Source organism: Aedes albopictus, chromosome 1 (genome assembly GCF_035046485.1).
Source record: "Aedes albopictus strain Foshan chromosome 1, AalbF5, whole genome shotgun sequence".
Taxonomy (NCBI): domain Eukaryota; kingdom Metazoa; phylum Arthropoda; class Insecta; order Diptera; family Culicidae; genus Aedes; species Aedes albopictus.
This window is the reverse complement of record NC_085136.1, coordinates 102698647-102725755: the sequence shown is the minus strand read 5'-3', so window position 1 is coordinate 102725755 and position 27109 is coordinate 102698647. Positions and strand designations below refer to the sequence as shown.

Genomic DNA, 27109 nt, shown 5'->3' with positions numbered 1-27109 from the left:
TCTCAACGGTCCTACTCACATCTGTTGAAACGTGTCGTACTCCTCGTCTAGCGGAGGACGACCACGTTTCTTTTTGTTCCCGAAGTAGTTGATGGGCGAGGCGCAGCTGGCTGGGTTTCTCGGAGATCCCGCCGCCAACGGTGCCAACAGTGGCAAGTTCGGAGAGTCGGAAATCCGCTGCTCCAGACTGCTCACTGTCAGCGGAGTTAGCGACGATCCTCCTCCCAACTGTGGCGCCATCAGCTTCTTCGTCTCCACGATCTTAATACTGTTATTGTTGTTGTTATTATTGGTGTTACTGCTAGCACTGTTGCCATTCTTCACCGTTACGCTGTTGTTGTTATTGCAGGCATCACTGCCGGTGGTGCTACCGCTTTCGTCATCCCGCCAGGAGACCTCCGCCAGGCCCTTGATCCGCAGCTCTTCGGCCGTCTTGAGCAGCGACGCCAACGATCCGTGCTCCACGTTGATCTCGCCCTTGTACATGAACTCGATCAGACAGCGGATGTCCTCGAACTTGGCATCGCGCATGATGATGATCGGGTCCTTCTCGGTGCTGCAGTTGGTCAGCAGCTGGTCGAAGTAGGTACTGCAGGCGCACAGGACCACCCGGTGGGCACGGATCGTTTGGCCCTCGCAGGCCAGCGTCACGTCGCAGAAGCAACCGCGGTCCAGCAGCTGCGAGAACATGGTCTGGAGGTTGCTGTGGTGGTACTTCCACCGGAGGCAGTACTGCTGCGGTAGCATTGTGGGTTTTTTACGGGTTTTGTACGAAGAACGGCGTGTGCTAGTATTGCAATGGGCGATTCAGTTTTGCGGATAATGGCAACTTTTTATGGCAACCTGGAAGAGGAAAGAAAAAAAAAAGATTTTCAAATCAGTTGCCGCGTATATCAACGCTCCTTTCCACTAGGGAAGGATAGGATTTGAAAATAATATTGGGCGATCTGGATATTTGTATTTCACTTGATGAATTTTGAGTAATATAAATTCGCAGTGTAAAGTTTGTTTTCGTCATTTGAAATGAATTATGGTTCGGTCAATGCTGTGTTGTCAAAATGAACTAAAATGAACCTTCCGTTTGAAGTTTCAGCGGTGCCTTGTTTACAGAAAATGAACCTGTTTCCATGGCCACCTAGATAACACGGTACCGCTCTATAATCAGTTATGTAAACACGTGCTTAGGTATATTAGCAACATGTCAATGTTGTGTGGTCTCAATTTCAGATAAGAATGCTTTTAATTGAGTTTTTAACAACTCTGGTAAATTGTAAATATGTTTTTCACCGTAAAAGACATCCATTTTCTTTTGAAAAGCTAGCGTAAAAAAACATACATCATCCGCCAACGTCGACGAACCCTCGAGTAAAGGGTGATACGGTCAAAATTTGGTCACACAATTTGTTTCATAACTTGAGACTGCGTACACCAAAACAGCTGATTTTTGGACCAGTATTGGTACATTATATGTAGCTTATACCATAAAATTTTCATCAAAATCGGTTTAGTATTTGCGGAGATATTGTGAATCCTAAAAACTGCAATTTTAAAATTTTGTACAAAGTGGATTAAAAAATCAGAACACATTTTTACTCTTTTATTTATAGAGCCAGAAATACTGAACCAATTTCAATGAAAATTTTTCTGTGTGTAAAGTATACATATCAAAATGTTATGTAAAAAATTCATTCAATTTGATTCAGCCGTTACAAAGTTATATTTGTTTAGGTGGTCAAATTTTGTCGAGTCAAGTCAAATTTTGGTCACACAATTTTTTTCATAACTTTAGATTGCGTACACCAAAACAGCTGATTTTTGGATCAGTAATGGTACATTATATGTAGCTTGTACCATAAAATTTTCATCAAAATCGGTCTAGTATTTGCGGAGATATTGTTGAACCCTGAGATCCGCAATTTTAAAATTTTGTGCAAAGAGGATTCATACATTTTTACTTTTTTATTTATAGAGCCAGAGATACTTAACCGATTTCAATGAATTTTTTTCTGTATGTGTAGTATGCATATCAAAATGTTGTGTAAAAATTTCATTCAATTTGATCCAGCCGTTACAAAGTTATATTTGCTAAAGTGGCACCCGGTCAGTTTTTTTCATATTCAAACTGCTACAACTTTGAAAGTATTCATACAAAATGGCTCAAAATTTTACTAAGAACGTATTTTCATAATAGTACTATACTGTAAAATTTTGATAAAAATCGGAGCAGTATTGGTAGTTCTATAATCAAAATTGTGCTTTATTGACCTTAAATTTCCGAAAATTTACTATGGAGCGCCTTTGTACAAAATTTAAAAAAGGTAGGTCGATGGTTTTGTCTATATATCAACCAATACTCAATCGATTTTGATGAAAATTTTATGGTATAAGCTACATATAATGTAGCATTACTGGTCCAAAATTCAGCTGTTTTGGTGTACGCAGACTAAAGTTATGAAAAAATTTGTGTGACCAAATTTTGACCGTATCACCCTTTATGTCTCATGTGGCTCGAGACAGCCGTACATACACGCCTTCCTCTTCGATATAAATTTTTATACCGTACAATTTTTCATTTTTTGTTACCCGTCGCCGTTTCCAAATGGGACCGCCAGGTCACGCCACGAGGGCGAATACATGTGAGGAACGAGTCGAAGAGGACAACAACGCAACGTAAGGAAATTATATGTAGGGAAATATGTATCCGACCACCACGCTAGAAGACGAGCTTTTTTTCGCGGACTTTTCTTCTGCTGGCACTTTTTCTCATTTTTTCATACCTTGCCAACCCCTGCAGCTATGCAACCGATTCGGAATGCTGCTACCGCGACGCGATTTTGGCGCGAGGGGTTGAACCCTGATGGCTACAGCCGACGAGGAACAAAGCAGGCGTTGATGATTAATGCTTTTCCTTATTTTTTTCGGCAAACTTTTCCCGACTGCTGAGTTTTGCGAAAAAAATTTCCAGCATTCCACTGTTTTTTTGCCCGACTTGGAAATTTCCCCTCACATCATCAGTGCGAAACACGAAACGACTATGAAAATCGAACTTTTTCACATTTTCTCCCGAAATAAATTAAATCGAAATTTGATCCAAGAAAACCATCTCCCCGCGTCCCATTGGTCCTCCTGGTTTTTTTTCCTCAAAATTCAAATATCGATTTTCCGGTCGTAAAAATTTTGTTATATATAGAGGAAAAACTCCCTGCCTCCCTCCGTCCCTCTCGAAAGCGACCACCCGATCCCCACGAGGGACCAACGGAGAAGACCAACGAAAAAAAAAAGGAAACTTCAACCGAAATAGAAGTCCGAGGCAAAAAATATGAAAAACGAGAACCGGTTTGCGACGGTTGATGGTGGTGGAGGAAAAAAAATGTCATATTCATCTCACTTCTATCTCTTCACCATATTTTCGCCACCACCACCACCCTTGCTCTAACCCCCGTGTTTTCCACACCCAGGTCCACGCCACGGTCAGAGATGTTGGAAATCCACGTGATCCTTTTTTTGTCCTTATTTTTATGTTTTTTTTTTCGAAAAGAAAAATCGTCAACGTCAGCGGCAGAAACTCGCGAACATCATCAGTAGCCAGTAGTAGGTAGGGGGGAAGGAAAATCCAATATGGAAAATAAAGAAAGCTCTGGTGAGATGTACTGTACATACCTCAGGTATCTAGTGAGGTGCGCGCCAAAAACATGAGGGAAATGGTTTTAGGCTAAAATACGGTTCGTTTTTATATTCCCTACTTATTTATCGGGAATGTGGCCTTTGGCCAGGGAGTAATGCATAAAAAGTTTTATGACATTCAGTTCGTTTTTTTACAAATAGTGTAACAAAAATGATGTAGGTCCCTACAAATGTTCATGCCTTATGTTGGGCAACAACTACAAATGCACGATAAAATAAAACATTACAAATTAACAACATACGACACAAAACATAAATCCTGTTACCCAAATGTGTAACGGAGGCTTTCTAGCATCCTGAAACACATTGAATGCTGAAACATTCTAAAACCTCTCCGAGACCCAATAAAACTGTTTTGAAAGCTCAATAAAACTCGGAAACGCTAACGAAACGCTCTTGGAACCCCTCTGAATTGCTTTGAAACTCCTTGCTTTTTAATTGCAAAAACTTGTCAAATTTTGCAATTAGCGGACTAGCATGAGCATGAGCATGAGCATAGATGACCGCACAATTCGTAGTTGCTACTCCGTGATTGACCAGAGCAATCGAAATTGCACAAGGAACCAATGAATAGGGCTTGGGACTAGCTTACTATTCTCAATGTACACAGGTCGAGAGCTCTCAACTTTAATAAGGTCAATAACGGCGCCGGCCACGTCCTTACGGTCATCGAGGATGGAAGGGAATGTTAGTAAGACAAACGTTGTTAAAAAGACCGCGAATCGCTGCATCTCCACGTTTGTCTCAGGAAGGAATTTTTTGTTAGTAGGGTAAGGTACATTGTCAGTCCGGGAGTCACCTATGGTTGGTGATATGATTTGACAATGGATCAATATACACAAACCGCCGTTAACAACCGACTACTTTTTGACGCAAGAACTAGCCAAAAAGAAAATTCTATCGCGCGTCTCCACTCCACTAGGGAGCAGAAACCTTTAGTCTATTCCACACAGCAATACACTGAACGCGACTCACTTGTCGGCGCCCGGATTTTTTCTCGACCGGCGAACCCGAAGTAACATTTTTCACTCTTTTGTGTAAATGCAAAAAATGAAAGAAAATATTTACTATCAACTAAAAGTGTATTGGAAACTAGCGCCGAAGGGAAGCGAAAAATTCGGAACCGACTCGAACCACGGCGCGCGCACACTCCCCAGACAACCAATTCATACGTTAAACGAAGTTTCCGATTGTGTTATACGCGCAACTACCCGTGAAAGTTTCATCGCATAAAATGATGCAAATATGCTCTATACATGCAAAAGTGGAGGCGATATGCGTGCATGGACGGAACAAAGATAACGCTATATGAGTTAAAGCGATATAATGTGCGATTGAAGATGTGTACTATATTGCGACGTAATGAGTCATATTGTGCGACTTGTTTTGAATAAAACAAAAAGATACAATTCCCGGTGCCCCCAGTATCGAACTTATGACCTTTGGAGTAACAGTCGGTAATTTACACTTAACGCCACACAAATTCTTGCAGAACAAGCTGATAATTCGTTTTGACTTTCTAACTCTTCTCAATATTTTCCTAAATAAAACTGACTTACCTGTGGTGTCCGTACGGAGCAGTCTGGCAAACAACCAGAACCTGAACGTTAAGTTCTACTTTTTTCCTACCAGAACGCTGCAGGATCAGGTCAAAACCCTTCGGAATTGAATCACTAAACAGCAATAATCATTTTAAAATCACAAATCGTTCACTTCTGAATGGTTTTCCTCTTTCGATACGGTTTCACATCGCAACTACAATCAAGCAGCAACTTTTTTCTCTTATTATCATATTTTAAATCACATTACGTGTGCATAACAGATTCTCGCTAATGTGAGTTTGTATGTATACGTAAACAAACTTACATATGCATTTATACGAGTTAATTGGTTAGTCAATGCGAGTAGAGTTGTCATAACAAGGTGAAATACGCATAATCATCACAGTACACAACGATGCGAATGCGAATGTTGTTTTGTGAGTTTGCTTGTATGATTATGCAATTTAGTTTTGTTCGTCGCAAAAGCAACAATCAAATGTCGTTTTTTGCGATGAATTTCGCACTTTGATTGTACTTAGGGATTACATTTATGTGATTGTGAGGAAAGTTAGTGGTAATATGATAAAATCTATGCATTTTTATGCGAGTTCTGGTTGTCTGGGTCGTCCCGTCGTCGGAGCCCCGCAGAGAGAAGAGGAAAAAAAAAAAATCGCAAAAATCTAGCAAAGCGAGCGCGCGAAACTTTGCTGCTGCCGAACTACCGCACACTACTCAATTTTGCAATTAGCGGACTAGCAACCAAAAAGCGTTGCAATTATCGGGTTTGCAACGAGCGAACGGGCGCTGTATATCTTTAATAAAAGGCCGACTTTTATTTATTTTAGTAAACAAAAACCCGATTTAATCCACCTATGGTGAACAGAACCCTTCTTACACTTATTAAAACTATTGTTGTATTATTCGTATTTAAGGCCTTTTCTTGTGTCATCACAAAATGGCTTCTTCAGAATAATCATCCAAATTCAACTTTACACAGTATTGCACTAATACATTTACGTAACAAAATCGACGCTTACCTTTTCTCTAAAATTCTCCACTTCACGCAAGATATTTTGAAAAGAATTATAGAACACACCATTCCAAATAAAATTCTCTTTCGAACTATCTACAGGGGATGGCCAAAATGTTTGGGATAGGCAACTTTTTTTCTCCCACAAAAAAAATCAACATGCTGTAACTTTTCATAGAGTGCATCAAAAAATCTCAAATTTTGACTGTTTGTCACCCTATTATATGTGCATCATTGGTACAAATTTGGGCTCGATTGATTAATTTTTCGCGAAGTTAGAACCGTTCGGGTAAAACACTATTTTTTAGACAACTAGTTTTTGAACTGTCATATCTCGGAAACCAGTGAACCAAATTGAATGAATTTTTTAACGTTCATCAACAATATATTGATACTTAATACGACGTTATAAAATGTAATATTTTCTCACGACGAATTAAGTTATACCGGGTTGAAATTGTTACCCATATAGAGGAAAATAAGTGAAATTTACAATACCACACAAAAATTATTAAATATGCTCTTCCTTCAATCTAAATAGGTTCTAATATATCTGATTAGAGATAATTTGAGAACAGAAGTGGAAAATCTTTGGAAATCAACACGAACATTTATTGACATTGATGTAAAAAAAATACATTTTTTCGAGAAGAATCCAAAAAGTGTCAATCCATGATAACTTTGTTCAACGTTTAAAAAGTACTTATGTTTTAATAGTTTGTGAAGCATTTACATATTGTTTGTGTACGTTCAAAATTTCATTTAATTCGGTTCACTGGTTTCCGAGATATGACAGCTCAAAAATGAGTTGTCTGAAAAATAGTGTTTTACCCGAACGGTTCTAACTTTGCGAAATATTAATCAATCGAGCCCAAATTTGTACCAATGATGCACATATAGTAGGTTGACAAACAGTCAAAATTTGAGATTTTTTGATGCACTCTATGAAAAGTTATAGCATGTTGAACTTTTTTGTGAGAGAAAAAAAAGTTGCCTATCCCAAACATTTTGGCCATCCCCTGTATACCACAAATAAATATTTTCACTCAAACTTGAAAATTATTCAAATTTGTCTCAACCGCACCAAGAGTTCGATGGCAATGTTTACCACCCACCACAGTACAACGACGACGACAGCAGCGCGACGCGGCGGTGCCGTCCGGCGCACAATCATCGATCATTGAACGCAGTGTTGTCGATCTTGCGGGCCAATTCATCAATAAAATCAAAATGCCGTGTGTGTGAAACGTTGCTGTCTGAGCATGTATTGGAAATTAAGTTCAATTAACGATACTTACAATTAACCTTTCAGGACGCGCGTCTGATCCCAAAACTACACCACGCTGGCACTGTATACGACTAGCGAGGTTTTTTTTTGGTAGTGTTGTACTTTTTACAACAGCGGGCGTCCTGAAGAATTAACAATATTTTATTGAATCCACATATGTATGAGTTTAATTTTTTGAAAAGCTGCATTATCAGTACTAAATCTAGAACACCATATTGAAACTGAAGAGTTATGTCTATTGTGAAGGTAATCAATAGCCCAACCTCGCACATTGACCCATCTATCAATATAAAAAACATCAACTTTTTAGAAGCAATTTAAACTTAATTTTCCATACTCCACCAGCAACGCTGCACGCAAACGGCAAACTATTCCTAGATGGCAGGTCGGGGCTCTGTCAAAGCGAATTTTTAGACGACAATAAAGCCTGCTACGTCAGGTTGCAGGTCAATGTGGGGGGAAGGGAAGGGCAGAGACGTAGTGATTGCGATAGACTTATCCACCGGTGAACAAAACTCACTCAGTCCGAGAACTTTGACACTAGCAGGGCCATTTCCAATCAGAATCATCCAATTTTGATTGGAAACCTCCGATCTAGTGTCAAAATTCTCGGACCGAGTGAATTCGGTTCATCGGTGGATAAGTCCATGGCTTGTTGCCAACACAGACCGCGTAGTTCACCTCATCTGTACAAGTTAATGCGGATGTCGGAGTGTTGTTGGGAAATGTTTATTTTTGGCACAGGGGTTCACGCATTGGTGCGTGGATGCCAGACATTAAGTGATAGATTGTGTGAAGGTTATTATGAAGCGGCACAGTTCGCTTGGTTGCATAACATGTAGGCGTTATAAGATAGATTTACACTGTAGGAAAACAGATTTTTTTTAAACCTGTTACTAGTTCTAGCGATGGCTATAAACATACGTTTATACATGAGATGTATATGTAGAGAAAAGAGTATAGAGGAAGTCGATAGAAAGATACCAAGTAGAAGGTAAGGGACGAGCAAGGGATGGAACCTAGGACCTTCTGCATATGATTCAGAAGCGCGGTTACCACCAAGTTCGTACACAGGGTCAAATATTTGAGCAAAAACAAATCAATTCTAAAACATCTGATTTGACTCGATAGGATTTGCATTAGCATCATGAAACTAATGAATCCCATACAATTTTCAATCGCAACACAGAATGCCGGGACGCAACCAATCGCATCCAAAGTTTGCATAGTTGTCCTGAGCGCCAAAAAGGAATCGGAACATCATCGTTCCAAAAATCAACCTTATCGACCCGGTCTAATAAACAAATCTTCCTGCTAAAAGTGGATTAGTTTAACTTTTTTTTGTTCGAGTTCCATGTTGATCTTTTTTTCCCCGATGGCTGTAGTAATGTCTCATGTTTTTTGTTTGTTCGTTTTTACTTCGTCTGCCCGTTTTGATGGATTCATTTTTTATTACGGTCCAATTTTTTGCCTCCTTCACACGCCTCCTGCGTGCACACCCCTCCGCGGCTGCGGCACATCTCATTGCCGCGCTTACTTTGTTACTTTTGGTTGAGGAGGGGTACCGGGTACCTTGTCCAATAACGGCCGGTAAGTACGCGCGATTGCGCGTGCGTTTGCAACATTTAGTACTTCAACTCACTAGTTGTCAGAGAGTCGGGTTACGTAAAACTAAATTTTTGTCCACCGGTACATTAGCCGTCCGGAGAGATTCAGGATTCAATTGCTTGAATGAGTTTTTTTTTGGAGTCCAAACTTTGAATAACTTTTTCTTTTTCTTTGAAACACTCGGCTCCGCAATGCTAAATCGTGTCTTGAGGCCAGTCCTTGACTGGGCGTCTTTTGCTTTGTCATGGCTTACTTTGGAATATACTTTGAAACAGTACGCGAAAGCCAATCTGTCAAAATTGTGCACCATTTACAAATCTACAGAATCTAGAAGAGATACAAATCAGTAGACAGAACTTCTCTATTTATGCTAGTGTAAAATGTATAAAGTTCAAATGACACACGTGGTCACCACCCCTCTAGTGACCCAACCTTCCATTCGCTCATCCATTTTCTTTGTCAATCGCGCACTCAGTCATAGTCACAGTCAGTCAGTTAGCGTTATCAGTTTTGGCGAGTCCAATTTCGATTTTTCGCTGAATGTGCCGCTTTTTGTTTGGGTACCGGAGTTCATTTTCACTGTTTTTATTCTTTCAATTTTATTTAACAGAACCACACCATCCGTCAGCCCCTCTCTGACGTTGTTGGTCAGAGCTGCGTTCACGTCCGCGTCTGTTTTTCCATCCCGGTGGTGTGTTTGTAAGTAACAAAGACACCAAAATTGCAATAAAAACAGATTAGGGGGAATCGGTATGAGGTGATTCATGGGGATAAAACTGTCAAATATGACTGTCATGAATGTTTACTGTATAATAAGTGTTTAATATACAATCTAGGGGCAAGGCACTGTGCAAACGAGAGCAACTCTGAGAGATTCCGGGTTACTCTTTTTATCGATGATCGACAAAATTTGTTGGAAGACATCCCTAAAACTGTAATTTTCATTCAGCACAGGCAACACTTTGCAGTTTGACATTAGTGTCAGATCACACTTTGGCATAAATGGAAGAAATTCTGAGGAACTGTGAGGAATTCTGAACAACACCTCGAACACCGATTTGCCCTCGTTAGATCTATCTTACCCTTAGTACAATCCAAATATTCGCCCCAAAAACCAATTGACAGACAATAGAGTCCTGAAATTAAAGACAAAATTTCGCTTTTATTGAATAATATGATCAATGATGGTATTCTAATCGGAAATGTACTTTACTCGAACTCGAAAAACGAAACAACAATGAGAAAATTCAAAATAAGTAAAATTGTAAATAGTCCTAGTTTGACATTTGAGATCGACCATTATGTATTTTCAACCACGGCCAATCAAAACGTAAAAAATGAGTTAAAATGCACTTTTTGATTATATTTTGTGGTTTAAGTCAAGAATTCAGATAGAGCTTTAGGAGCCTAGTAGGCTTGTTGTCCTTGCTTACCTTATCAGAGACGAGGGGCAAGACACTGTGCAAACGAAAACAACTCTGAGAGATTCTGGGTTACTCTTTTTATCGATGATCGGCGAGATTTATTGAAAGACATCCCTAAAACTGCAATTTTCATTGAGCACACGCAACACTTTGCAGTTTGACATGGGACACTTTGGCATAGATGGGAGAAATTCTGAGGAACTGTGAGGAATTCTGAACAACACCTCGAACACAGATTTGCTCTTATTAGATCTGTCTTGCCCTCGGTCTTGCTCCTAGGTCAGAGATGAAATGTTGTTACAGTTTTCACACCTTACAAGTTACCTTTCTTATTTATCAACTGACGAAACGTGACATACTTTGATCCCAATCAGGAAGAGCTTATGTTTGGGCCCATAACCCCTCAATTGACAGTTACTGGAGTTTTCTAAAGTCACATTTCACCCCGCTCTCCCTCTACCGACCAAGTTCCAAAAGCCAACAACAAAGTTCCGTGGAACTAAAATTGAAACGAAGAACAAAAACAACAGCACACGGACACGAGACAGTCGTCGTCGGAGGTTCTGCCTGCTGTTGCTGATGTGCGCAAACAGTGCCCACAGTTTTCGTTTTGGCGTTCTGGTTTTTGTTGCCCAGTTTTTGTTCCAAAAATTTGTTGTTTTTTTCGGCCGCTGTTGCTGCTCCCAACTAAAACCTACTTGTGTTTCGAAAGACCCGCACGTATGGTTCGGTCTGGGGGGGTGCTTTTTTGGTTTTAAAAGCTTCGCTTTGCGTGATGGCCTTATACCGTATACCGCGCCCGGGCCAGAAGAGTGCTGGCAGTGAGTTTTTTTTCCCTGTGTGTCTGTGTACTTTTATTATTCATTGCCAGCAAACGCGAGTTGAATTTATGAGAAATGGAGGTAGGAAAAAAGTTTAACGATTTTTTCGAGGAATATGGCGACAAAAAACGGCATTGAGTCACCCCTCGGTGTTGTTGTTGAAGTTGGTGAAGTTGATGCGCTTGCTTCGAATCCAAGTAAGCCATGGCTGGTAGTGAGGAAGGATCTTCTTCCTGTTCTTGGCGTATCGTTCCAACTGGGACAAAGCCTGTTTCTCAGATAAATGTTCTATGAGCACTTCCACTGTTATTAACCGCGAGTCTTGGGCCAAGGCAGATCTAACGGGAGCAAATCTGTGTTCGAGGTGTTGTTCAGAATTCCTCACAGTTCCTCAGTATTTCTCCCATTTATGCCAAAATGTGATCTGGCACCAATGTCAAACCGCAGTGTTGCGTGTGCTGAATGAAAATTGCAGTTTTAGGGATGTCTTTCAACAAATTTCGTCGATCAGCGATAAAAAGAGTAACCCAGAATCTCTCAGGGTTGCTTTCGTTTGCACAGTGTCTTGCCCCTAGGCTATAGGGGCTCTGAGTTGTGTCCAGTGTTGCCAACTATTCAGTTTTATCAGGATTCCAAGAGTTTTTCAGATTTAGATTCTCACATCAAGGAATTTCAATAAAGTTGGACAGGAATGATTCACGACATCGGAGCAAGTTTCTCAATCAGTAAAAATATCGAAAATTCAGTGAATTCAACTTCAGACAAGGCATCTTCAACGATGCCCGAGACCCGATTCTCCGTAGCAAAACATCCCCAACAATTTATCATATTTCGCCTTCTTCGAAACCATTTTCTCATTTTCGTGCAAAAAGATGCTTGGCGTACCTACCTATATACATTTTTTTTCGAAAAAAAAAATGTTCGGATTTATGTTCCACCCAGATTATATACTTCACCAACGTGGTGGCGATGTTCAAGATAAGGAGGGGACCGAACGACGGACGATTCCGAAAAAAAAGCTGCTGCCTGGGTTGGACGATGTTGGAAAATTTTTATTTTCCCCGTAAAAAGCTGAAACGGTCGTGTCCCATCCATCCGTCCCAGAATTTTATGTTGCGAGGGGGGCGCGACGCGAGGAGATATTTTTTCGAGAATTTTTCTTTTCGTAGGTATAGCTCGTTTCTTATGGCAGAGGGGAACAGTGGGGTAAAATGCTCCAATCATTTCAGATTCGACACCACAGAGTTCAGACAACCATGAGCTCAAGAGCTCATGAGGCCAAGAGGTCAGAAAAATTACAAAATCAAGGGACCCAGATAGCATGAATATTATCCTACCATTCCGTTCGTTGAAAATGAATGCATCCAACATACTCCATTTTGACATAATCTGCATTAAAAAAATGAGTCGGGGATGCACAGCACAACTATATTTCTTCTTAGATCGAATCAAATTTTAGCAGAGTGAGTTGCCTGGGAGCCGGGCTTGGAAATGTCATTTTGTTTTTTGTCTTATTTTACTGCCCCTAGTACGGATAGGAAATGTCACGGAATGTCATGAAAAAATGTCAAGACATTTTTTAAATTTTACTACTTTCGATGTAAATTTCCATCCGTTTTCATCATCAATCCATAATGGTGATAAGTTATGTAAAATTAACCTCGACCAGTGCTGAAAATTTCATTTCGTCACATCTAAATTCAACCACCTACAGCTTAGAAGCTTAATCTGAGAATATGGTATATGAAAAACTTGTGCGGCTGGACCAGTTCTACAAGAAAGTCACGGGAAAATCGCTATTTTTTGAATAATTAGGGTAAATGTCACGGACTACCTTTGAAAAATGCCAAATGATATTCACCGTGAATATCATTTGCATTTTTCAAAGGTAGTCGGTGACATTTACCTTAATTATTAAAAAATAGGGGTTTTCCGTGACTTTCTAGCAGAACTGGTCTAGCTGCACAAGTTTTCCATATACCATATTCACAGGATCAGCTTCTAAAATGAGCTGTAGGTGGATGAATTTAGATATGACGAAATGAATTTGTCAGCACTGACCTCGACATCGAAAAATATTTCTTACTAGGGACAAAGACATTAGCAAATAGCAAACATTCTTAGGACATTTCCCATCCCTGATTCTAAGTTGAAAAAATTATCGGTGACATGATTAACTTTTCATAACCGATCAGCACTTAAGATTTGTAATTCTCTCGGTCGGAACTGGGTGGCATCAAAAATGGTGGAAAAGGAAAAATGTCATGACATTGTTTATAAAGAAATGCCGTGACATTTCCCTTCCTTGGTTGGGACATTTTAAGATGAAGTCGTGCGGAGTTATTTCAGTGGTCTTTCAAGGGAGCTTCCAGACGTATTCATGGGGAGTGCCAATGCGTTCAAGCGAGGCTTCAGGAGGCTTCAGAGAGGTATTCGAGAGCTTCACAAGCCTTTCCGATGAGCTTCAAGGCGTTTTGAGGGGTTGTAACGCACAGGGGGAGGGGGTGTTCAGGAGGGATTTGAGACGATGCAGAGCATTTTTGTAGGACTTTTAAGAGAGATCCAGAGAGCATTTAAAGTTGTTTCAGGCAGTGGCGTCTTGTAGCCTCACTTTTTACTTGCTCATAATTGATGATGGAAATGGGCATAGATAAATGGTTGAAAATCTCGTCATATTCTACTAGGGTACTTCGCCAAGGGTAAAGCCTTTCAAAATTAAAAAAAAAGAAAATAGCACATTTTTGTCGGATGTCTGGGACCTTAGTAATACATCACGCAGCTCGCTGAAGCCGTGTACAGTTTGGGTAAAAAAAACGACCGTAATGCACATGGAGGGCTAAGCTGACTCATCCTTATGTGACCAATTCTCGCTAATTGTTGAACGGTTCACTACGGTAGCCAAAATTTTAAATTATCACAAATTTACCAGATTTTCATTGTTCATGTTGTTTCACGGGCGTTTTGGAGGAGTTTTTGAGGGTCCCGGGGGTCCCGGGGGTTCCTCCGGGCTTCTAAGGGGGTTCTAAGGGATGTTTGAGAGGGGTTTCAAGTGATCTCAGGGATATATCCCCTGAAACGCCCTTGAAACCCCATTAAACTCTTGGAACGCCCTTGAAATCCCCTGGACCACTCTAACACTATGAAACATCCCTGAAACCCCATGGAATGTCTATCAAACCACCTGTAACCCCCTTGGACCCTCGTACCACGCTCATGGGACCCCCTGAAGCACCCTGTAATACCCCAGAAACTCGTTGGAATGCCCCTGAAACCCCTTGTAAACCCGTGGAACGCTTCTAAATCTCCCTGAAACACCCTGAAACGTCGCTGAAACTCCATGAAGTGCCGTGAAACGTCACCGTTATCCCATGAAGCGTCACCTAAAACCCCCTGAAACTTCCTAAAACGCCCCCGGGACCTTCTGAAACCCCTTCAACACCCCTGGAAATTACAGGAGCGCCTTTGAACCCCCTTGAAATCTCCTAAACGCTTCGGAAACCTCATGAAACTCGCCAACACCCTGAAACGCTTCTGAAACTCCGTGGAACATCCCTGGAGCCCCATGAGACCCCCCGACTCCCTAAAATAAACCTGAAACTTCCTAGAACGGTCTAGAAACATCTTGAAAACCTCTGGAGCGATCCTGAAACCATTTCACAGCTCCTGGAATGATCTGGAACCTGCTAACATCCCTGAAACCCACTGGAACGCCCCTAAAACCCCTTGAAGACCCCTGAAACATGGCTGAAACCCCCTGGTGTACCTCTGGAATTTTCCTGGGACTCTTTGAAACTTCCTGAAACACTCCTAGAATTCCCTGAAACCGAATTACTCCCTGAAAGCCCCCGAAACCACATAGAACGCTGTTGAAACCCCCTTGTTGCGGAAAAGCTAAAATTAGACAGTTATTGTGATACAAATTTCGAACAGGAATATAAGTTAAGACCAACCAAATACCGGCCCAAGATAGACGCTGTAGTGTGCATTAACACCCCTAAAGTCACGTGGGACGCTCTCGAACGCCCCTGGAATTCCACAGGAATGCCCGAGGATCCCCTGAGATCTCCTGGAATATCGCTTGTGGGCCTCTGCATGCTTGAAATCAAACAAATCTGTTAGCAGTCATGCTAACAGTTTAGGTTAACCCTCTAATGGATACTTGGGGTTTGTTTCGACCCCAGGCTACTTTTGAGCATTGGCAAATAGGTTTGGTATAACATATTGACCTTATTTTTGCAATACCTTCAAACTAGACCTAGTTCTATTATTTAATGAAAGGTCATTCAATGGCCATTGGTATTGATAGCCCATTCGAGCTTCCGTCGAAAGCTCAACTTTACGTAGCTCGGATAGCCGAAGGCAACCGCTCCAAAGCAACAGCAAGCCGAATTGATCTACAACGCCGTTCAATTTTCACTTCACCAGATTCACTCATTAAACTGATCTTCAATTCGCACCCCAAAAAAACTCTGTGGTACTTAAAAGTTGTATTTCACTGCTGCAGAATGCAGCAAAAGCTGCTCTATTATTGAAATAAATTGCGTTTACACGTCGGTAAATTGTAAACAAACAGTTGTCTTCGTCCTAGGGAAGGTGCAGGCAAATGTGTGCGTGGATTTTCTGTATACGAACCATCGTACTCACAACCACAGAAAAAGATTTCTTGCACTGCACTGCAAACTGCCTTCGGCAATTGTTTTGGTACAAGTCTGCCAATTTTTGTAAGAATACTATGGAAATTCCTTTAGAAATTCTTCCAGCAGTTTCTTCCGGTATAGCTCCACCATTTTTTTTTTAGAAATTCATTCAGCAATTTCTCTAAAAATTCCTTTGGTGATTGCTCCGGTACACTATAAAATAATTGCTTCGATAATCTTTTTGGTGTTTTCATCAGTTTCTCCAAGAATCGTTCAAGAATTTCATTCAATTTTTCAAAATTTTATGTCAGAAATTTATTCTACTTGAAGATTGTATTCGGTATGCTTTCGTTATTTTTTCCGGCAATTTTTAGTAATATTTATTAGGAGTTTTCCGGAAATTCTTTCAAAACAATTTTCAATCAATTCTCCAACCTTTTCTTTTTAGAAATCGCACGACTATTCCATCAGAAACTCCTCTGACGGTTTCTCTTGGAAATCTGACCGTAGTCTCTTTAGGTATTTATCATCCAACATTCTCTAGGAGCTCGTTTGAAAATTCCTGCAAGAATTCATTTGACGCATTCTCACTAGATTCATCCATCAACTTCTTAAGAAATGCCTCCAAAATTATTTCAAGAAGTACTCCGGCAATTTATTGAGGATTTTTTTGATTATGTCTTAACCCTCTTCGTGCATTAGGGTCATTATGACCCCTAAACGTGCACTAGGTCAGCGAGGTGCGCGCAAGCTAATGCACGAAGAAGGTTAAGAGTTCCCCATTTTTTTATAGCCCAAGGAGCGTATTCAGATATTTATTGGAAAAATGTCTTCATTGATTCTTTATTTTTTCGGGAAGTCCTATGGAAATACGCTTAGGAATTATTCTCAATTTTCTATAGGAATTTCATAGGATATTTCTCCAGGAATTCCACCGGTATTTTTGAAAATGTATACGCCAATGGCTTCGGATTTTTTTTTTTCAGGAATTTATTTGTCTTTTTTAGGAATTCTTTTGGCAAAAACATTACAAATACCTCCGGCAATTCATTTGGAAATTCCCTTAAAAATTCCTCCGCCCATTCCTTTCAAAACTCCTCATAAAATAAAAGGAGAAATTCTTCCGACAAATTTCTTCCAGAAATCCTTAAGCATTCTTACAACATAGTTTTAAGAAATTATTCCGGCACTACAAAAAGTTCTTCCAGTGATTTTTTCAATATCATTAGGAATCGTGACGGTCTTCAGCTTTTTTTTCGGTAGCTTTGTTCAGTAGTTTCTTCTACAAATCCTTCCACATTTCGATTTTTTTTCATTAATTCCTCTGGCAATTGGTTCAGAATCTTTTCTAAAAGTTTCTTCAAGAATTTCTCAAGCAACTATTTCGGGAATTCCTCCGACAGTTGATTTGGGTATTCCTTTCACATTTTTTTTGGAATTCCTCGGGAAATTCTTCTGGCAAATGGATTCTGCAGAAGTTTTCTTCACAACTTTTCGGCATTTTTTTAGGATTTCCTTCGATGGATTATTCCTTCTACAGTTTCTTAATGAAACCCAAACCCTCGTCCTCTTATCTCGTAAATTTTTACCTAATTTCTTCATTAATTGGAACAATTGAGTCATCTGGCAATTTATTTAGAAATTTCTTCGGTAATGCGATAACTGAAAGAAATCCCGAAAGAGTTTCCAAGATGATTTCCAAATGAAATTCCAAAAGAAGCTTTTGGTTCAGTTTCTCAAGGTTATGTTTGAAGCAATCATGAAGAAATCCCCAAGAGAATTTGCAAAGGAGTCTGCAGAATATTTATTTTCCAGAGGAATTTCCAAATACCAGCAGTTTATTTTTGAAGAAATTCTCAGAGAATTTATAAAAAAAAATGCCGAAGGAAACCATGGACGAGATCTCCGCAGATCTCAGAAAAATCCCTTAATCAGAGAATTTTGAAATTTTTGGGAATTCACCCAGAAACAAATTCAGGAATTTTTCGGAATGATCTTAAGGAACTCTATAGGCAATTCCTTTAAATATGTCTCCATCAATACATGTAGGACGGCATTATGAAATTTATTAAAAAAAAAAACTCGATTATTTTGGAATACCTTCAGGAATTCCTCCTGCAATTCCTGAAGAAATTCTTCTCCCGAATTTGTTTTTGCAAGATGTTCCTCAGAAAATTTATTTATGAAGTTCTCCGCCATTAGTTTAAGATCATTAGAATCTGTCAATTCCTATACGAATTCCACAGGTAATGTTTCAAAGAATTCTCATGACCATTTCTTTAATAACTTTGAAAGCATTTTTCTTGGATCGTCCTTGAAGTTTAAAAACTAAACTTCTTCCGTAAATTTCCTTATTAATACTCAGTTTATTAAAACGTGTTTCCGGTAACTTTTTCCTAACTTTTCAGGAAATAACTTTTATTGTTTTCCAAAACTTATTTTAAGAAATACCTCTGACATTTTTCCCATGATTTAAAAAAAAAATATTCTAGCAATTTCTTGATTAATTCTTTTGCCAAATTCGTCAATAAATTTTTTGGCATTTTGTTCGGTGTCCGGCCATTTGGCTGAATGCCATCTGGCCGAATGGGTCGTTTGGCCTAATGCTGATTGGCCGAATCATGATCAAAAGAATTCAGAAGAAGTTTTTGACATTCTCACTGCCAATATGATCATCAGAAATATGTATTTCCTTTTTTTTAATCATAGGCTATTCTCTCTAGTTTTGATATTTAGGGATTAGTTTGCGTTAAAACTGCCTATATTTGGCTGTTCTTTCGAGTGATACTGAGGGTGGAGACAGTGGCATCATCATTCATTTTTCGGCCAAACGGCATTCGGCCAAATGGCTTTCGGCTAAATGACCCTTTCGGCCAAATGGCATTCGGCCAAACGGCATTCGACCAAATGATCCGGAAGGCATCCCTTGAGAAAATTAAATTCCGAGGGAGTTTCTAACGAGAGTTTCAAATATTAGGTCCAACAGGGTTCAACGTTCTTTTTTGGGAGGGGTCCCCCTATGTCACGAAATTTTCGTCGAAAAGCGTAAAAAGTAAATCCTGACGCAACTTGGAAATATATTGCTAGGAATTCCTACACAAATTTCCAGAAGGATTCGTTATCAATATGACAGAGAAGATCCTTAAGCATTCAACGGAGGTCTTTCTAAATGAGTGCCTGAGTAATTGCCGTAGCAAATTACGAAAGAATTCCTAAAGAAACAGTCCTAAGAGAATTTCCGGAGAAATTCCTAGAATGATTTCCGAAGCATGCAATTGTGTACAGTGCTAGGTTCAGCCAAGTGTAACCGTTTGGTTACAATTCTAAAATTTCGCATTTCGTAAGTCTCAGTGGCTACACAAGTGATGCGGCGAAACCTGTGATTTTTCGCTTTATCTCGAATGATACTCACATAGGCTCATACATAACAAAACATATATCAACTTCCCCCTGAAATCCATCTGAAATCTCCTGGAACCCCTAAAATGCATTTAACCGGTAAATTTAAACGCATTGAAAACCCTCCGAAGCTCCACTAAGAAATCCTGTAATTTCTCCCACACACTCCTCTAAAATCCTCGAACCCCACTGCAAAGCATTTGATTCCCTTGAAGTCCCTTTAAAAAGCCCTGAAATTTCCAAGGATTTCTTCAAAACCACCTGGAACAACCTTTGAAAGCACCTGACAACCACCGAAACGCATTGAAACACCACTGAAACCCTCTTATGATCTCTGTAAACTTCTCTTAAACTCTCCTAAATACCCCTGAAACCACCTAGTGCCCATTTAAGCGCTTTAAAAATCACTGAAATTCATCTGAAACCCATTTGAAACCTCTCCTGTAAAGTATTCTCAAACTTTTCTGAAGTCGCATTAAACCTCTCAAATGCCCAGAAACGCATTGAAAAACCTTAATACACTGAAATAAATTTTGTTGTGGAAACTACCGATTCCATAGTAAAATTACTAACCGTACCTATGATTCTCAACCGACAACAAAATCTGTTAAGGTAACTGAAATATGCTTGAAATTACAATACATTGTAGTAAATTCAACTAAAAGCATAGTCGTCTCAACAACAAAACATTGTTAATTTTCCCAGGACACGCATTTTACAACACAGTATGGTTAAAAATACAATGCTCATTTGTTAAATTAAGATTATTTTTGGTAATGTTAACTGCACTGCCAGTTAAGTTGACAGTGTTTTAGTGGAATTAACTGGAAATTGTTGTCGGTTGAGAATCATAGGTACGGTTAGTAATTTTACTATGGAATCGGTAGTTTCCACAACAAAATTTATTTCAGTGTACTCTTCAAAAACTACCTGAATTATCCAACTGATGACTGACAACTGACAACTGATCTGAGAGCCTCTTAAGCCCTCTGGAATCCTCTAAAACATACTGAAATGCGTTTGAACGCATTGAAACCCTTCTGAAAAGACCCCATTAATGTCCTTAAAACTTTACTGAAGTCCCTAAACCATGACTGAAACGCAATGAAATGCTTTGAAACCTCTCGATCACCACACTGAACATCCTCGAAGTCTCCCGGAAACCACCGAAACTTCCTGAAATCCCTAAAAAATCAGTACTTTATCAATTTTCTTACTTCTTAAGTGAATTTTCTTAACTCTTTTTACTGATAAACACAACCACCATGAATATGAATCGAACCTGTAAGAGTCGCGCCGATCGGTTCATCCGTTCGTGAGTTTTGTTGCCTCAAAGCGAAGGCCACTCCCATATAGATGACTTTGCTGGGGACATCCCTATGGAGCTGTATGTCAAAAAACACAGTAGGCAGGCAGTACAACGTTTGCCGGGACAGTTAGTATACATCTATCTGAAAATCGTTTTCTATTCATTGTTTCGATGAGAAATACAAAATCAAAAAAAATGTTAGAAGCATTTGACCATCCTGGGCTACTGACAAATTTCGAGGCTTTCTACAGATAAACAAAAAAAAAATCGAAGAGTAAGGTTATTGGAAAAATTTAAATTCGATTACATTCAACATAAACTCGCGTTGAATATTACCCTAGGTGTATTTTTTTCTAGAAGTCCTTCAAATTCCCTCAAACATTTCCGAATACATCAATTTAATTCATCAAACCGTTTTCGAGTTTTGATTTTTTGAAGAAGAAAATTAGCGATGAAGAGTGAGGAGTGAGATGTAGAGTTAGTAGAGAAAAATGGGCAGTGAAAAGTTAGGAGTGAAATGATTGCGGTGTAAAGTGTGGAGTAAAAAGAAAGCAGTGAAGAGTGAACGGTAAGGAGCGTGAAGCAGTGAGCAACGGAGAGTAACGAGTGAGAAGTTTAAAATGAGAAGTGAGAAATGAATAGTGAAGAGTGATGATTGAACAGTAAGGAATAGGTAGTGAAGAAGTGAGTAGTGAGAAATGCCAAAAAGTACAGCTTGTTGGTGCAGTGGCTTAATTTCCCCCACAACGGGCAGGAAAAAACAATAGTGTGGTGGAGTGAAGGGAGAGAATTGAGCAATGACGACTGAGCAATGAAAAGTGTGGACCAGTGATAAGTGAGTAGTGAAGAGTAATCAGTCAAAGCTGAGAAGTTAACTGTAAGAAATAGTTCCGGGTCATTTGGCCGAACGCCGAACAGTCATGCGAATGCCGTGTGGCCGAAAAAAGAATGATGAACTTAGTGGTCATGCCACTGTTTTCTACATAAGAATAACTCTAAAGAATAGCCTATGATTTAAAGAAGGAATAATCTCTTAAAATTATTTGCAGATTCAATGCCAATTAATCCTTGAATTTCCCAACTAGCCTATGATTAAAAGAAGAAAATACTTCTGATGATCATATTTCCGGCAAAAAGGGCAAACAGTTTCTATGCATACTTTTGAACACAATTCGGCCACACAACATTCGGCCAATCGGTATTCGGTCAAATGGTCGGACGCCGTAAGGAATGGGCATTGAAAAGTGAAGTGGAGGAGTGTGTTGAAGGTGAGCAGTTTAGACTGCGGGATGAAAAGTGAGTGAGATGTATGCAGGAATTAGTATTGCGTATTCTTATAAAAGTGAATAAGTCTGGAGCGAAGAGTGTTATTCAGTGAGGTGCGACAAGTGAGCAGTGAAGAATCAGAACTGAGCAGTATACAGTGAGGAATGATAAATAAAACATGAAGAACATTGGGGAGTGAAAAGTTAAAAGTGAGAAGTGAGCAATCAGTAACTCGAAGAGTGTTCATGAGTTGCAACGTGTCCGTACACGAGCACAGAAAAAAATATAAAAAGTGTTTGTGTGTTCAGGTTTAGGTTCATGAGTGTTTCTATATGATATGAATTGAAAAATGGCACCAATCATCGATTTTCAGCATCTACTCGTCGAGCCCGTTCCAACTCGTTCGCCTACATAGTCTGTTTTGGAACAGGAGGATGGGTTTCTAGTCTTGACAAAAATAAAAATAGTCTTGTCTGACGTTTCGGTCCGTTTGGGACCTTCTTCTGGGACTCTAAAAGATTATTTATTAAATCATTAGACGAAACTACAAACTTTTCAATTTTAACCAAATTTCTCAGATTTTTCGTCCAGTGTGGTTCTGCGGAACATGTAAGAGTTTCGGTTGAGAGTTTCAGTTTTGAAAAATGCAAATTGCCCACCAGCAAGAAAGTTTTCTTCTCTTCGAAGAAAAAGTGCGCCGGAATTGATCGACAGGCTCCGTTTATATACATGGTTTTGAACCATTTTAGAAAAAAAAAGTTAAAAGAAATATAAAAACATCACAATTGGCAAACTGGTAACACTATGGAATGTTCCTAACATTTCGATCTTGAAGAACATAAGTTTCGTTCGTTGACTTGATTGTGAAGGATTTGACGATGCCTATTTATTGTGATAACCCTGTAAAAGTCGCGTATGTTTACAATAAGTTTAACAAAACTGTGTTGCCAAAAATCAATTTCGAAAATTCGGATATGTTCCTAAAATTGCAATGTACGTCTTATCCACAGTTTTCCACCTTCGGATGATCGATTCTGTTCCATTGCTTTTCTAAAGTTCGAACATTTCCATTGGCAATGTCCAATCGACTATACCACCACGCCACGTGATGGAGAATTTTCAAACCCGTAACCGCTAGAAGCTCAAAGTTCGTGACCTTTAATCGGGCGTTAAATTAGAAAACGGCGGTAGCGGCGATGCTTTTTTTGGAAATTTTAATCGAAACCAAAACACTGTATATGCTTCCAGAAGAATAACAGCAGTACGTCAAAGTAGGTACTATATTCAACGACGACGACCGCACGATGAAGGGATGATTCAGCGAAAAGTGCCCCCTCGATTTATTTGGCGGCTGGCCCCGGCCCCGAAATAAAAGGTCGATCGAGACAGAAAGAGGAGCCGGAATGAAATAAAAAAAAAGTTCATCAAATTTGAGACACACAAAAACCCAAACAGGGTCGATCGACCGGTATGACGCATCCAGCAGGAATATATATTGTCCATCATCATCGTCATTACCATCATGGTCGATTTATTTGGGTATACGATTGAATCGAAATAGGAAATTGGATTGGACTATTGTCGTCAGATGGGCCACCAATCTTTATGATTTTTAAATAGTTTTTTTTTTCGGTGTCTAAATTTTGGCAGTTATTTACTTTTTGCACTTTTCAGTGTGAACTGAACTGAACTGAACTGAACTGAACTGAACTGAACTGAACTGAACTGAACTGAACTGAACTGAACTGAACTGAACTGAACTGAACTGAACTGAACTGAACTGAACTGAACTGAACTGAACTGAACTGAACTGAACTGAACTGAACTGAACTGAACTGAACTGAACTGAACTGAACTGAACTGAACTGAACTGAACTGAACTGAACTGAACTGAACTGAACTGAACTGAACTGAACTGAACTGAACTGAACTGAACTGAACTGAACTGAACTGAACTGAACTGAACTGAACTGAACTGAACTGAACTGAACTGAACTGAACTGAACTGAACTGAACTGAACTGAACTGAACTGAACTGAACTGAACTGAACTGAACTGAACTGAACTGAACTGAACTGAACTGAACTGAACTGAACTGAACTGAACTGAACTGAACTGAACTGAACTGAACTGAACTGAACTGAACTGAACTGAACTGAACTGAACTGAACTGAACTGAACTGAACTGAACTGAACTGAACTGAACTGAACTGAACTGAACTGAACTGAACTGAACTGAACTGAACTGAACTGAACTGAACTGAACTGAACTGAACTGAACTGAACTGAACTGAACTGAACTGAACTGAACTGAACTGAACTGAACTGAACTGAACTGAACTGAACTGAACTGAACTGAACTGAACTGAACTGAACTGAACTGAACTGAACTGAACTGAACTGAACTGAACTGAACTGAACTGAACTGAACTGAACTGAACTGAACTGAACTGAACTGAACTGAACTGAACTGAACTGAACTGAACTGAACTGAACTGAACTGAACTGAACTGAACTGAACTGAACTGAACTGAACTGAACTGAACTGAACTGAACTGAACTGAACTGAACTGAACTGAACTGAACTGAACTGAACTGAACTGAACTGAACTGAACTGAACTGAACTGAACTGAACTGAACTGAACTGAACTGAACTGAACTGAACTGAACTGAACTGAACTGAACTGAACTGAACTGAACTGAACTGAACTGAACTGAACTGAACTGAACTGAACTAAACTGAACTGGAATGCTGCTAGAATTCTGCTAGAATTCCTTCTGGAATTCTGCTAGAATTCCTTCTGGAATTCTGCTAGAATTCCTTCTGGAATTCTGCTAGAATTCCTTCTGAATTTCTGCTAGAATTCCTTCTGGAATTCTGCTAGAATTCCTTCTGGAATTCTGCTAGAATTCCTTCTGGAATTCTGCTAGAATTCCTTCTGGAGTTGTGCTAGAATTCCGTCTGAAATTCTGCTAGAATTCCTTCTGGAATTCTGCTAGAATTCCTTCTGGAATTCTGCTAGAATTCCTTCTGGAATTCTGCTAGAATTCCTTCTGGAATTCTGCTAGAATTCCTTCTGGAATTCTGCTAGAATTCCTTCTGGAATTCTGCTAGAATTCCTTCTGGATTTCTGCTAGAATTCCTTCTGGAATTCTGCTAGAATTCCTTCTGGAATTCTGCTAGAATTCCTTCTGGAATTCTGCTAGAATTCCTTCTGGAATTCTGCTAGAATTCCTTCTGGAATTCTGCTAGAATTCCTTCTGGAATTCTGCTAGAATTCCTTCTGGAATTCTGCTAGAATTCCTTCTGGAATTCTGCTAGAATTCCTTCTGGAATTCTGCTAGAATTCCTTCTGGAATTCTGCTAGAATTCCTTCTGGAATTCTGCTAGAATTCCTTCTGGAATTCTGCTAGAATTCCTTCTGGAATTCTGCTAGAATTCCTTCTGGAATTCTGCTAGAATTCCTTCTGGAATTCTGCTAGAATTCCTTCTGGAATTCTGCTAGAATTCCTTCTGGAATTCTGTTAGAATTCCTTCTGGAATTCTGCTAGAATTCCTTCTGGAATTCTGCTAGAATTCCTTCTGGAATTCTGCTAGAATTCCTTCTGGAATTCTGCTAGAATTCCTTCTGGAATTCTGCTAGAATTCCTTCTGGAATTCTGCTAGAATTCCTTCTGGAATTCTGCTAGAATTCCTTCTGGAATTCTGCTAGAATTCCTTCTGGAATTCTGCTAGAATTCCTTCTGGAATTCTGCTAGAATTCCTTCTGGAATTCTGCTAGAAATCCTTCTGGAATTCTGCTAGAATTCCTTCTGGAATTCTGCTAGAATTCCTTCTGGAATTCTGCTAGAATTCCTTCTGGAATTCTGCTAGAATTCCTTCTGGAATTCTGCTAGAATTCCTTCTGGAATTCTGCTAGAATTCCTTCTGGAATTCTGCTAGAATTCCTTCTGGAATTCTGCTAGAATTCCTTCTGGAATTCTGCTAGAATTCCTTCTGGAATTCTGCTAGAATTCCTTCTGGAATTCTGCTAGAATTCCTTCTGGAATTCTGCTAGAATTCCTTCTGGAATTCTGCTAGAATTCCTTCTGGAATTCTGCTAGAATTCCTTCTGGAATTCTGCTAGAATTCCTTCTGGAATTCTGCTAGAATTTCTTCTGGAATTCTGCTAGAATTCCTTCTGGAATTCTGCTAGAATTCCTTCTGGAATTCTGCTAGAAATCCTTCTGGAATTCTGCTAGAATCCCTTCTGGAATTCTGCTAGAATTCCTTCTGGAATTCTGCTAGAATTCCTTCTGGAATTCTGCTAGAAATCCTTCTGGAATTCTGCTAGAATCCCTTCTGGAATTCTGCTAGAATTCCTTCTGGAATTCTGCTAGAATTCCTTCTGGAATTCTGCTAGAATTCCTTCTGGAATTCTGCTAGAATTCCTTCTGGAATTCTGCTAGAATTCCTTCTGGAATTCTGCTAGAATTCCTTCTGGAATTCTGCTAGAATTCCTTCTGGAATTCTGCTAGAAATCCTTCTGGAATTCTGCTAGAATTCCTTCTGGAATTCTGCTAGAATTCCTTCTGGAATTCTGCTAGAATTCCTTCTGGAATTCTGCTAGAATTCCTTCTGGAATTCTGCTAGAATTCCTTCTGGAATTCTGCTAGAATTCCTTCTGGAATTCTGCTAGAATTCCTTCTGGAATTCTGCTAGAATTCCTTCTGGAATTCTGCTAGAATTCCTTCTGGAATTCTGCTAGAATTCCTTCTGGAATTCTGCTAGAATTCCTTCTGGAATTCTGCTAGAAATCCTTCTGGAATTCTGCTAGAATTCCTTCTGGAATTCTGCTAGAATTCCTTCTGGAATTCTGCTAGAATTCCTTCTGGAATTCTGCTAGAATTCCTTCTGAAGTTCTGCTAGAATTCCTTCTGGAATTCTGCTAGAAATCCTTCTGGAATTCTGCTAGAATTCCTTCTGGAATTCTGCTAGAATTCCTTCTGGAATTCTGCTAGAATTCCTTCTGGAATTCTGCTAGAATTCCTTCTGGAATTCTGCTAGAATTCCTTCTGGAATTCTGCTAGAATTCCTTCTGGAATTCTGCTAGAATTCCTT

At 39.5% G+C, this 27109-nt stretch overlaps 1 protein-coding gene across 1 annotated transcript in view; it reads right to left on the bottom strand.

The window, feature by feature from the left end:
- LOC109409429 (protein hairless) overlaps positions 1-27109 on the bottom strand; it is a 129706-nt gene that overhangs the window by 3507 nt on the left and 99090 nt on the right. The window contains exon 3 of the mRNA XM_029855595.2: positions 20-843. Coding sequence (XP_029711455.1) covers positions 20-747 — 728 coding nt within the window. The 5' untranslated portion in view covers positions 748-843. The remainder of the gene's footprint in view (positions 1-19; positions 844-27109) is intronic.